At 40.6% G+C, this 13806-nt stretch overlaps 1 protein-coding gene across 2 annotated transcripts in view; it reads left to right on the forward strand.

Moving 5' to 3' along the window:
* CCDC175 (coiled-coil domain containing 175) overlaps positions 1-13806 on the forward strand; it is a 102362-nt gene that overhangs the window by 87971 nt on the left and 585 nt on the right. For both annotated transcript variants that reach the window (XM_073242312.1, XM_073242313.1), the window contains one exon: positions 13549-13684. In XM_073242312.1, coding sequence (XP_073098413.1) covers positions 13549-13619 — 71 coding nt within the window. In that variant the 3' untranslated portion in view covers positions 13620-13684. The remainder of the gene's footprint in view (positions 1-13548; positions 13685-13806) is intronic.

The following is a 13806-nucleotide window of genomic DNA, read 5'->3' on the forward strand; positions in this document are numbered from 1 at the left end:
CCTACTAAAACTAGCATTTATTTATTTATTTACTTGGTATTGTTAATGTACAATTACTTGAACAACATTATGGTTACTAGACTCCCCCTATTATCAAGTCCCCCCCACATATCCCATTCCACTCACTGTCCATCAGCATAGTAAAATGCTATAGAATCATTACTTGTCTTCCCTGTATATACTGCCTTTTCCAGTTCCCCCACCCCGCTACATTATGTCTGCTAATAGTAATGCCCCTTTCTTTTCCCCTTGTCCCTCCCTTCCCACCCATCCTCCCCAGTTCCTTTCCCTTTGGTAACTGTCAGCCCATTCTTGGGTTCTGTGAGTCTGCTGCTGTTTTGTTCCTTCAGTTTTTGCTTTGTTCTTATACTCCACATATGCGTGAAATCATTTGATACTTGTCTTTCTCCACTTGGCTTATTTCACTGAGCATAATACCCTCTAGCTCCATCCATGTTGTTGTTGCAAATGGTAGGATTTGTTTTCTTCTTATGGCTGAATAATATTCCATTGTGCATATGTACCACATCTTCTTTATCCATTCATCTACTGATGGACACTTAGGTTGCTTCCATTTCTTGGCTATTGTAAATAGTGCTGTGATAAACATAGGGGTGCATATGTTTTCAAACTGGGCTGCTGCATTCTTAGGGTAAATTCCTAGGAGTGGAATTCCTGGGTCAAATGGTATTTCTATTTTGAGTTTCTTGAGAAACCCCCATACTGCTTTCCACAATGGCTGAACTAGTTGACATTCCAACCAGCAGTGTAGGAGGGTTCCCCTTTCTCCACAACCTCGCCAATATTTGTTGTTGTTTGTTAAAACTAGCAGTTATTTTATTTCTGTTTGCTTGTGTTTTGTCTGTCCCTTGTGCTAGATCATAAGCTCCAGGAAGGCCTGGGCCATTTTGTTTGTGCACCATTTATTTCCAGGGTATGGTACAGTGCCTCACACATACTAGGTACTCAACAAATACTGGTGAAATGAGAGAACAGTGACTATTTACCTTTCAGACTTTCTCATCTGGACAGTCCGGCAAGATCTTCTTCCCCTTGAAGTAACAGGGTGGCTGGATCTAGAATCCAGTGCCAGGGCTCAGTTCTGGCAGATAGCCCACACCAGGAATAACCCTCTCTCCTTACAATATTGGTGCACTCTTTCTTCTCCATTTGTAATTGAAGGCTGGCACACTGAGAGTTTGCTCTGGTGTAGACTCTGGATCATAGATTCTAGATTTAGCACAATCAAGGATCTCCAAAGTGGAGGGTGATATTCAGTCCACATGCAGGGAGCAAATATTATAAGTTCTGTTTCAATTCAATTTTTTGCTATCATTTAAAACCTCTATTTTTGTTTGTTTAATATTGTACATATACTATCATTATGTATTTAAATTTATAATGTGTAAATACACTGAGGCACATGATATAATCTGGAGACCACTGACCTCAATCTTCCATGACCACAATTTCTGGTCAAGCTATCATTCACATAACCAAACCACAGGCCATAAACCAAATTTATAGACTGATGAGACCTATAGAGAAATTGAAGCTGGGAAACTGTTGGTTTCAAACTCCTCTCATATTCTCAGTTGCTCCCCATTTTCCCAGATATGAAGAATGTTATGGAGATTCCTGGGCAGGTCTATGGTCTGTAGAAGACGTCAGTTAACTACAGCCTAGGGGCCAAACCCACCCTTTCCTGCTTTTTGTAGGGCCTAGAGCTAAGGACAGTTTTTATATTTTTTAATGGTTTGACAAAATTTGTTTTAATTTCATGACACCAGAAAATAATGCAAAATTCAAATGTCTATATCCACAGATTAAGTCAGATAGCCATGCTCATTCATTCCTATGTCACATATGGCTGCTCTTGTGCTTCAAGGGCAGAGCAGCTTCAATAGAGACCACGCCAAAAATATACACTTTATGGCCTTTACAGAAAAGATTTTCCAAGCCCTGAACTAGACTGTGGGTACTGATATCATATTCTCACTTGACTCGTCGAATGGGTGAGTTTTCTTGACAACCTGGCAAAAGCTATGGGTCACATGGGCTGAGACTAGTAAGAGAATAAAGGATGACATCTTGTAGGCCACACAATGATGAATAAAGTCTATTCTACAATGACAGAAATTCCATTTGGGATCAATTAAAATGTCGTCTTTTTGTCTTTGAAAAGAATGTCAATTAATTCTGTAAGAAAATATTCCTACTGAAAATATTTTCAGTCCATAGATCATTGATTGGAAGAATTTCAACTTAAAAGTCAGTCCTGTTTGCAGCCCCTGAAATGTTCCTAATTGAGAATACTTATGCTCAAAATTCCTCCTGATGTTTAGGTTCCATCCGTGTTTCACTATTAACTATAGAGCAGCAAGTATTTACTGAATGCTTATTCTGTACCAAGTACCATGTTAGGCTCTGGAGTCACAACGGTGAATGAAAACAGTCTCTGCGCAAATGGGACTCACAGTCTATTATAGATGCCAGCAGATTTTAAAGGACCATAATATTTTTGGCTTTACCAGATATAATGTCTCCATAGCAACCATTGGGTTGACCATTGTAGCCTAGTTGCCCTACAGGCTATAGTTTGCCTTCCCCTGGTGTAGTGAGAAGCAGCTGTCATATAAATATATGTAAGATCACTTGTCATAGAGATTTTACAGGCAGGGCATAAAAAGTATGACAGAACCTAATAGGGAGAGAGACTTGACCTAGTTAAGAAATCAGGAAAGGTCTCTGAAGAACTGGAAATGGAGCTGAGACCTAAAGGAAGACTTCCCTAAGTCCACTTTTTAAACAATATTTTTTAATTGAAGTATAGTTGTCATACAGTATCATTTGTTTTAGATGAACAACATAATGATTTGACAAGTGTAGCCATGGTCAAGTGTAGCCACCAACTGTCACCACACTGATATTACATTATTAGCCATATTCCCTGTGCTGTACTTCCATCCCTGTGATATAACTGGAGGTTTATACCTCTTTATCTCCTTCACTTATTTCACCCATACCCCCTACAGCCTCCATAGTAACCAACAGTCTTTTCTCTGTGTTTATGAATCTATTTCTGTTTTGTTTGTTCATTTGTTATTCAGATCCCACACATAAGTGAAACCATATGGTATTCATCTCTGACTTATTTCACTTAGCATAATACCCTCTAGGTCCATCCATGTTGTCACAAATGGCAAGATTTTATTCTTTTTCATAGTTGAGTAATATTCTATTTTGTATATGTACCATTTCTTCTTTATCGCTTCATCTTTTAGTGGACATTTTGGTTGCTACTGTAAATAATGCAGCAATAAACAGAGGTGTGCTTTTATCTTCTTAAATTAGTGATCCCACTTATTTTTACCTCTGGATCATTGGCACCTTGTGGGCTTTGGAGGAAGGTAGACTTGGGCTCAAATCTCAGCTCTGCTGCTTACATACTAACCTCCACTCTTCATTTTCCCTGGTTGTGAAATATAGATGATAACTAATAGTTCTAAAGCATCAGACCCAAATTAGGCACTCATTGGATCCCTGAAATTTACCCTCCTGAGGAGGTAACAGTCAACCTTGGCTCCGTGAGTTACTTGACTATCCCTGAGCCCCCTGTAATCTCCTAGCTTTTGTATATTCCCTGTTGAATAGCTCTGATTGATGGACTTCTAGAGACCTTGACCTCTTCCAGACCGACAGCCCTCTCCTGCCCTCTTCTGGACACAACATGTCACTGCAGCCCTGCATGCGCTGGTCTCGCACCTCCCCCCACCCCCCGCCCCCTCCCAAGATCACTGCCCTAGCTTCCGTTAACATACTGAGCACCTCCCTAGAGCAAACGATGCACTTCCTTAGATGACCTAAGACCCAGTCCCAAACCTCAAAGTGCGCACACTGTGAGAAACAGGAAAGTGATGTTTAGAATACAATGGATTCCGTCTGATGAGTGGCTACAGGGGAGTGTAGGGTGAAGGTAAAGAAGCACCTTAAAGTCTTTGGGGGCGTTGGGAATACACAGGACTGAAGGGGCTTCCTGAAGGGGCAGCAGCCGTGGGCTGGCTGAGAACTGCTGCAGCATGGCTTAGTGGATAGCTGCTGGGGTGTGAACTGGCAAGAGTAGGGGCGGGATCGTCAGAATCTGAAATGTCAGATTTCATCCTGAAAACTAAGATTGCTCCTTTTTGCCTTAACATTATCCGTTATTAATGAATTCTTAGTGTATATGTAAACCAAACAGAAACTGAACACATATTTTTTTTTTTACTTGGGTGAGATTTATTACATTTATTTCAAGAAAGAGATGATAATTATACGATCTCATGGCTGCAAGGTTCTAGCTTCTGAGAAAGGGGAATCTTTGAACTCCAGACAAACTGTATTCCTCATTTTAAGTATATGTACATACATGCATTTTTCCAGTTGCCATTAGAACCTCAAAATTCTAATTGTGGAATTGTCTCTAAATTCTACCTGTTTTCAGTGATAATTTGGATAATTCACCCTGATATATATATACATGTATCTTTTTTCAGGGATATGTAGGGAAGGAAAAAATAATTAAATATATATCGTATATACATGTTTCTATAATCCTTGGAGAGAGAGATCACAAAAATCCTAGACCTTTCCTTGACAATATTTTTTTTTTTTGCTGTACAGATGCAACCTGGCTTTATTATTATTATACAGAATGATCCAAAGTCAAAATCAGAAATACTTTTTTTTTTACGAATATTCATTTGATTTTTATACTTGATTTATATGTTGATCCCACATTTCTCCCTTTATTATTATTATTATTTTTATTTTTAATAAAATGCTGAAGTGGTAGGTAGATGCAAGATAAAGGTAGAAAACATAGTTTAGGGTTGTAGGAGAGCAATTGTAGATGATCAGGTGTGTGCCTGTAGACTGTGTGTTAATCCAAGCTAGACAAAGGCAATAAACCATCCACAGATGCAGAAGATTTCTCTCAAAGCAGGGGGGATGAAGTTCTGAGCCTCACCTCTGTTGATCCCCAATTTCTCACCTGATGGCCCCCCTGCGACTGTGCCTGTCTTAGGTTGTTCCTCCCTTGAGGAATCTTACCCGTCTCTGGCTAACCAGTCATCTTCCGGGGCCATACAGGGAAATGTAAAGTTGGTAAGTGAGAGAGAAGCCATATTGTTTGAAAAGGTTAGCTTTTTACTTCTTTGCAGATTTATGCCCTGTGGCTTCTATGCCCAGCACTTGTCTCGAGGTATCTTTACCACCTGGAGGAATTATGATACTCGGTAACTTCGATATGAGGCACGAATTCTATTTAAGGGTTGTAATTAGGAAGGAAGAAGAAAAGCTATAGAGGTAGCATAAGGAAGAAAACATGGGAGGATTGATTATTTCTTTGACATATCTTCTTGTAGAGTACCTTAAGTATGTATAGGTTTTAAACTACTAACTAATTTGTACACACATATTAACATAATAGGAATATGGTGACATAAACAAAGCAAATCTATAATTACCATCCATCTCCAGTGAAGCCAAGAAAACCAGTTAGGCACCCTAGGCATTTGTGAAAATTTGTCTATGATATGATGGATATTGTCCAACTGGACTTGAACAGTCTGAGAAAAATCAGACAAATTAAAGCAGCCCATTTCTGGGATCTGTTCACCTCCCATATGTCCTTTTAACCGTAGATAGTCTATAGTCATAAGATTTTGGAGTGCTACAACCTGCACCCCTCCCAACTCCTGGTTGAGTTCCAACAGTACAGATCCGGTCAAATTCGTTGTCTCACTGTATGCACATGCCAGCCTAGACATCTCCCTCCTCATTCCTATGGCAAGTCCAGGAAACGGTGGGGTGGACGCAGCCACAACCGCAACATCGCCCGGAACCCTGTGGAGGCTTTTTGATGATCATCCCCTGGCACAAGTCCTCCAGAGAGTGCTGATGCCGGAAGCTCCTCCTCATATCGTATCTTAGTTCATTTTCTGGGTATCCAAGCTATGCCTTGATCTTCTGCATAGAAACAAACAGACCCTTTGCCCACAATTTGACATGCCCTCTATACCATTGTGCAGAACTCATTGGAGGTCAACACACAGTAACTGCTTTTTTTTTTTTTTTTATTAAGAGAAAGGAATATTATCAGAAAAGAGTACCTCCATAGCTGATCATCTGACACCCTTTAAGTGATCAACATTAAGGATATTTAAAGCATGCGTTGATCTTTGATTTACCAATAGTTTTATCCTATCAAGGAGTAATCCCCCTTTTCTTACTTTCTTTCTTTTTTTTTTTTAATCTTTAATCTACACTTACATGAAGAGTACTATGTTTACTATGCTCTCCCCTATATCAGGTCCCCCCTAACAACCACATTATGGTTACTGTCCATCAGCTTAGCAAAATGTTGTAGAATCCCTACTTGTCCTCTCTGTGTTGTGCAGCCCACCCTCCCCTTTCTCCCTCCCCCCATGCATGCTAATCTTAATAGCCCCCATCTTCTTCCCCCCCCCTTATCCCTCCCTGACCACCCATCCTCCCCAGTTCCTTTCCCTTTGGTACCTGTTAGTCCATTTTTGGGTTCTGTAATTCCACTGCTGTTTTGTTCCTTCAGTTTTTCCTTTGTTACTATACTCCTCAGATGAGTGAAATCATTTGGTATTTCTCTTTCTCCGCTTGGCTTATTTCACTGAGCATAATACTCTCCAGCTCCATCCATGTTGCTGCAAATGGTTGGATTTTTCCACTTCTTATGGCTGAGTAGTATTCCACTGTGTATATGTACCACATCTTCTTTATCCATTCATCTACCGATGGACATTTAGGTTGCTTCCAATTTTTGGCTATTGTAAATAGTGCATCGATAAACATAGGGGTGCATCTGTCTTTCTCAAACTTGATTGCTGCGTTCTTAGGGAAAATTCCTAGGAGTGGAATTCCTGGGTCAAATGGTAGGTCTGTTTTGAGCATTTTGATGAACCTCCAAACTGCTTTCCACAATGGTTGAACTAATTTACATTCCCACCAGCAGTGTAGGAGGGTTCCCCTTTCTCCACAGCCTCGCCAACATTTGTTGTTGTTTGTCTTTTGGATGGCAGCTATCCTTACTGGTGTGAGGTGATACCTCATTGTAGTTTTAATTTGCATTTCTCTGATAATTAGTGATGTGGAGCATCTTTTCATGTGTCTCTTGGCCATCTGTATTTCTTTTTTAGAGAACTGTCTGTTCAGTTCCTCTGCCCATTTTTTAATTGGGTTATTTGTTTTTTGTTTGTTGAGGCGTGTGAGCTCTTTATATATTCTGGACGTCAAGCCTTTATCGGATTTGTCATTTTCAAATATATTCTCCCATACTGTAGGGTTCCTTTTTGTTCTATTGATGGTGTCTTTCGCTGTACAGAAGCTTTTCAGCTTAATGTAGTCGCACTTGCTCATTTTTGCTGTTGTTTTCCTTGCCCAGGGAGATATGTTCAAGAAGAGGTCACTCATGTTCATGTCTAAGAGGTTTTTGCCTATGTTTTTTTCCAAGAGTTTAATGGTTTCATGACTTACATTCAGGTCTTTGATCCATTTTGAGTTTACCTTTGTATATGGGGTTAGACAATGGTCCAGTTTCATTCTCCTACATGTAGCTGTCCAGTTTTGCCAACACAATCTGTTGAAGACACTGTCATTTTGCCATTGTATGTCCTTGGCTCCTTTATCAAATATTAATTGACCATATTTGTTTGGGTTAATGTCTGGAGTCTCTAATCTGTTCCACTGGTCTGTGGCTCTGTTCTTGTGCCAGTACCAAATTGTGATTACTATGGCTTTGTAGTAGAGCTTGAAGTTGGGGAGTGAGATCCCCCCTACTTTATTCTTCTTTTTCAGGATTGCTTTGGCTATTCGGGGTCTTTGGTGTTTCCATATGAATTTTTGAATTATTTGTTCCAATTCATTGAAGAATGTTGCTGGTAATTTGAGAGGGATTGCATCAAATCTGTATATTGCTTTGGGCAGGATGGCCATTTTGACGATATTAATTCTTCCTAGCCATGAGCATGGGATGAGTTTCCATTTATTAGTGTCCCCTTTAATTTCACTTAAGAGTGACTTGTAGTTTTCAGAGTATAAGTCTTTCACTTCTTTGGTTAGGTTTATTCCTAGATATTTTATTCTTTTTGATGCAATGGTGAATGGAATTGTTTTCCTGATTTCTCTTTCTATTGATTCATTGTTAGTGTATAGGAAAGCTACAGATTTCTGTGTGTTAATTTTGTATCCTGCAACTTTGCTGTATTCCGATATCAGTTCTAGTAGTTTTGGAGTGGAGTCTTTAGGGTCTTTTATGTACAGTATCATATCATCTGCAAATAGTGACAGTTTAACTTCTTCTTTACCAATCTGAATTCCTTGTATTTCTTTGTTTTGTCTGATTGCCGTGGCTAGGACCTCCAGTACTATGTTAAATAACAGTGGGGAGAGTGGGCATCCCTGTCTGGTTCCCGATCTCAGAGGAAATGCTTCCAGCTTCTCGCTGTTCAGTATAATGCTGGCTGTGGGTTTATCATATATGGCCTTTATTATGTTGAGGTACTTGCCCTCTATTCCCATTTTGCTGAGAGTTTTTATCATGAATGGATGTTGAATTTTGTCAAATGCTTTTTCAGCATCTATGGAGATGATCATGTGGTTTTTGTCTTTCTTTTTGTTGATGTGGTGGATGATGTTGATGGATTTTCGAATGTTGTACCATCCTTGCATCCCTGGGATGAATCCCACTTGGTCATGGTGTATGATCCTTTTGATATACTGTTGAATTCTGTTTGCTAATATTTTATTGAGTATTTTTGCATCTACATTCATCAGGGATATTGGTCTGTAATTTTCTTTTTTGGTGGGGTCTTTGCCTGGTTTTGGTATTAGGGTGATGTTGGCTTCAGAGAATGAGTTTGGGAGTATTCCCTCTTCTTCTATTTTTTGGAACACTTTAAGGAGAATATGTATTATGTCTTCTCTGTGTGTCTGATAAAATTCCGAGGTAAATCCGTCCGGCCCCGGGGTTTTGTCCTTGGGTAATTTTTTGATTACCGTTTCAATTTCTTTCCTCGTAATTGGTTTGTTTAACTTCTGTGTTTCTTCCTTGGTCAGTCTTGGGAGGTTGTATTTTTCTAGGAAGTTGTCGATTTCTTCTAGGTTTTCCAGCTTGTTGGCATATAGGTTTTCATAGTAGTCTTTAATAATTCTTTGTATTTCTGTGGAGTCTGTCGTGATTTTTCCATTCTCATTTCTGATTCTGTTGATGTGTGTTGATTCTCTTTTTCTCTTAATAAGTCTGGCTAGAGGCTTATCTATTTTGTTTATTCTCTCAAAGAACCAGCTCTTGGTTTCTTTGATTTTTGCTACTGTTTTACTCTTCTCAATTTTGTTTGTTTCTTCTCCTTCTTTATTATGTCCCTCCTTCTGCTGACTTTAGGCCTCATTTGTTCTTCTTTTTCCAGTTTTGATAATTGTGATGTTAGACTCTTCATTTGGGATTGTTCTTCCTTCTTCAAGTGTGCCTAAGTTGCTATATACTTTCCTCTTAAGACTGCTTTCGCTGCGTCCCACAGAAGTTGGGGCTTAGTGTTGTTGTTGTCATTTGTTTCTATATATTCCTTGATCTCTATTTTGATTTGTTCATTGATCCATTGATTATTTAGTAGCATGTTGTTAAGCCTCCATGTGTTTGTGAGCCTTTTTGTTTTCTTTGTAGAATTTATTTCTAGTTTTATACTTTTGTGGTCTGAAAAATTGTTTGGTAGAATTTCAATATTTTGGAGTTTACTGAGGCTCTTTTTGTGAGCTAGTATGTGGTTTATTCTGGAGAATGTTCCATGTGCACTTGAGAAGAATGTATATCCTGTTGCTTTTGGATATAGAGTTCTATAGATGTCTATTAAGTCCATCTGTTCTAGTGTGTTGTTCAGTGCCTGTGTGTCCTTACTTATTTTCTGCCCGGTGGATCTATCCTTTGGGGTGAGTGGTGTGTTAAAGTCTCCTAAAATGAAGGCATTGCAGTCTATTTCCCTCTTTAGTTCTGTTAGTATTTGCTTCACATATGCTGGTGCTCCTGTATTGGGTGCATATATATTTAGAATGGTTATATCCTCTTGTTGGACTGAGCCCTTTATCATTATGTAGTATCCTTCTTTATCTCTTGGTACTTTCTTTGTTTTGAAGTCTATTTTGTCTGATATTAGTACTGCAACCCCTGCTTTCTTCTCACTGTTGTTTGCCTGAAATATGTTTTTCCATCCCTTGGCTTTTAGTCTATGCTTGTCTTTGGGTTTAAGGTGAGTTTCTTGTAAGCAGCATATAGATGGGTCTTGCTTTTTTATCCATTCTATTACTCTGTATCTTTTGATTGGTGCATTAAGTCCATTTACATTTAGGGTGACTATTGAGAGATATGTACTTATTGCCATTGCAGGCTTTAGGTTTGTGGTTACCAAGGGTTCAAGGTTAGCTTCTTTAGTATCTTACTGCCTAACTTAGCTCGCTTATTGAGCTATTATATACACTGTCTGGAGATTCTTTTCTTCTCTCCATTCTTATTCCTCCTCCTCCATTCTTCATATGTTGTGTGTTTTGTTCTGTGCTCTTTCTAGGAGTGCTCCCATCTAGAGCAGTCCCTGTAGGATGCCCTGTAGAGGTGGTTTGTGGGAAGCAAATTCCCTCAGTTTTTGCTTGTCTGGGAATTGTTTAATCCCGCCATCATATTTAAATGATAGTCATGCTGGATACAGTATCCTTGGTTCAAGGCCCTTCTGTTTCATTGCATTAAGTATATCATGCCATTCTCTTCTGGCCTGTAGGGTTTCTGTCAAGAAGTCTGATGTTAGCCTGATGGGTTTTCCTTTATAGGTGACCTTTTTCTCTCTAGCTGCCTTTAAAACTCTTTCCTTGTCCTTGATCCTTGACATTTTAATTACTGTGTGTCTTGGTGTTGTTCTCCTTGGATCCTTTCTCTTGGGGTTTCTGTGTAATTCCATGGTCTGTTCGATTATTTCCTCCCCCAGTTTGGGGAAGTTTTCAGCAATTATTTCTTCAAAGAGACTTTCTATCCCTTTTCCTCTGTCTTTTTCTTCTGGTACCCCTATAATACGAATATTATTCCTTTTGGTTTGGTCACATAGTTCTCTTAGTGTTGTTTCATTCCTGGAGATCGTTTTATCTCTCTCTATGTCAGTTTCTATACATTCCTGTTCTCTGGCTTCTATTCCTTCAATGGCCTCTTGCATCTTATCCATTCTGCTTATAAATCCTTCCAGGGATTGTTTCACTTCTGTGATCTCCTTCCTGACATCTGTGATCTCCCTCCGGACTTCATCCCATTGCTCTTGCATTTTTCTCTGCATCTCATCCCATTGCTCTTGCATTTTTCTCTGCATCTCTGTCAGCATGTTCATGATTTTTATTTTGAATTCTTTTTCAGGAGGACTGGTTAGGTCTGTCTCCTTCTCAGGTGTTGTCTCTGTGATCTTTGTCTGCCTGTAGTTTTGCCTTTTCATGGTGATAGAGATAGTTTGCAGAGCTGGTACGAGTGACTGCTGGAAGAGCTTCCCTTCTTGTCGGTTTGTGGCCTTCCTCTCCTGGGAGAATAGCGACCTCTAGTGGCTTATGCTTGTCAGCTGTGCGCAGACAGGGCTTCTGCTTCCTGCCCAGTTGCTATGGGGTTTATCTCCGCTGTTGCTGTGGGCGTGGCCTGGCTGGGGCTGCTCCTCCAAAGTGGTGGAGCCCCGTTGGAGGGGGAGCGGATGGGAGGCTATTTTTCTCTGTAAGGGGCCTCTGTGCTCCCTGTTGCCCAGGGGGTTAGAGTGCCCAGAGATCCCCAGATTCCCTGCCTCTGGTCTAAGTGTCCTGTCCTGCCCCTTTAAGACTTCCAAAAAGCACTCTCCAAACCAAAACAACAACAGCAACAATGAGAGAGGGAACATAAAAAAAAAAAAAGGAAAAAACACGCGATTTTTTTTTTTCCCTCAGTCGCCGGTCCCAGGCACCTGCTCACTGGTCCTGCTGCCCTGCCTCCCTAGCACCGGGGTCCCTGTCCCTTCAAGGCTGCCAAAAAGCACCCGCCCACCGGTCCCGCAGGGAAAAACACGCGATATTCTTTGTCTTCAGGTGCCGGTCCCAGGCACCCGCTCACCGGTCCTGCTGCTCTGCCTCCCTAGCACCAGGGTCCCTGTCCCTTTAAGGCTTCCAAAAAGCACTCACCAAAAAGAGAAAAAAAAAAAAAGGGGGAAAAACGTGCGATTTCCTCCATCCTTTGGCACCGGTCTCAGGTACCTGCCCACCGGTCCCACAGGGAAAAACGCACAATATTCTTTGTCCTCAGGTGCTGGTCCCAGGCACCTGCTCACTGGTCCTGCTGCTCTGCCTCCCTAGCACCAGGGTCCCTGTCACTTTAAGGCTTCCAAAAGCACTCACCAAAAAGAGAAAAAAAAGGGAAAAATGCGCGATTTCCTCCGTTCTCAGGCGCCGGTCTCAGGCACCCGCCCTCCGGTCCCGCAGGGAAAAACACGGGATAGTCTTTGTCCTCAGGCGCCAGTCCCAGGCACCCGCTCACCTGTCCCGCCGCCCTGCCTCCCTAGAACTGGGGTCCCTGTCCCTTTAAGGCTTCCAAAAAACACTCGCCAAAAAGAGAAAAAAAAAAGGGGGGAAAACGCACGATTTCCTCCGTCCTCAGGCGCCGGTCTCAGGCACCCGCCCACCGGTCCCGTAGGGAAAAATGCGTGATCTTTGTCCTCAGGCGCCGGTCCCAGGCACTGCTCACCGGTCCCGCCGCCCTGCCTCCCTAGCGACGGGGTCCCTGTCCCTTTAAGGCTTCCAAAAAGCACTCGCCAAAAAAAAAAAAAAAAAAAAAACCGCTCCGGTTTCTTTCCATGTGTCGGGAGCCGGGGGGAGGGGCGCTCGGGTCCCGCCAGGCCGGGGCTCATGTCTTACCCCCTTCGCAAGGTGCTGGGTTCTTGCATGTGTGGATGTGGTCTGGATGTTGTCCTGTGTCCTCTGGTCTCTATTTTAGGAAGAGTTTTGTTTGTTATATTTTCATAGCTCTATGTGTTTTTGGGAGGAGATTTCCACTGCTCTACTCATGCCGCCATCTTGGCTCTGCCTCCGCATATTATTTTTTAAGATGTATTGTATTGTTTTAATATTCCAAGAGTCCAGGTATTATATATTATACCACACACTAAAACTTAGGTTAGAGTTTCTATATTAACCCAATATCATGATATATAATCTACAGAAGACTTTTTTAAGCCAACCGATATTTTAAAAAGAAAGATCAATTATTCTTTTAAAAGAATAATTCATATAACTATTAAAGTTATCCTTTTGTCATTGTTATGGAAAATGATTTGATAGAATTATTTTGGTCACTTAATTCTGGAATGGTTCAATAATAATCGCCATGATCAACTTACACTGTGATCGCAATGGGGAATTCAGAATTTTCATGGACATTAATAACCACCCAAACCTGTGAGATACACATAGAATTTTTACATTTTATTTTTATTCCTACAGAAAAGAAGAAACGCTTTCATATCAAGAGTCCATTTCCCAGTGGTTCAATGTCCTGTGAGAAAACATATTAATAAGGAAAAACTAACAAAATAAGGAATGCAACTGCTGTGAATTCAAAAGGCATAAAAGAAAACAAGTGGGTGCACTTTCATATTTTTCAACACTGAAGGGAAATCTTTTAAGTTTGAGATTTAATAAACTTGTATAACAATGAAATAGCACAATCTGTAAATAACCTTCTAAACAATACAAATGGGT

This window comes from Manis javanica, chromosome 8 (genome assembly GCF_040802235.1).
Source record: "Manis javanica isolate MJ-LG chromosome 8, MJ_LKY, whole genome shotgun sequence".
NCBI lineage: Eukaryota > Metazoa > Chordata > Mammalia > Pholidota > Manidae > Manis > Manis javanica.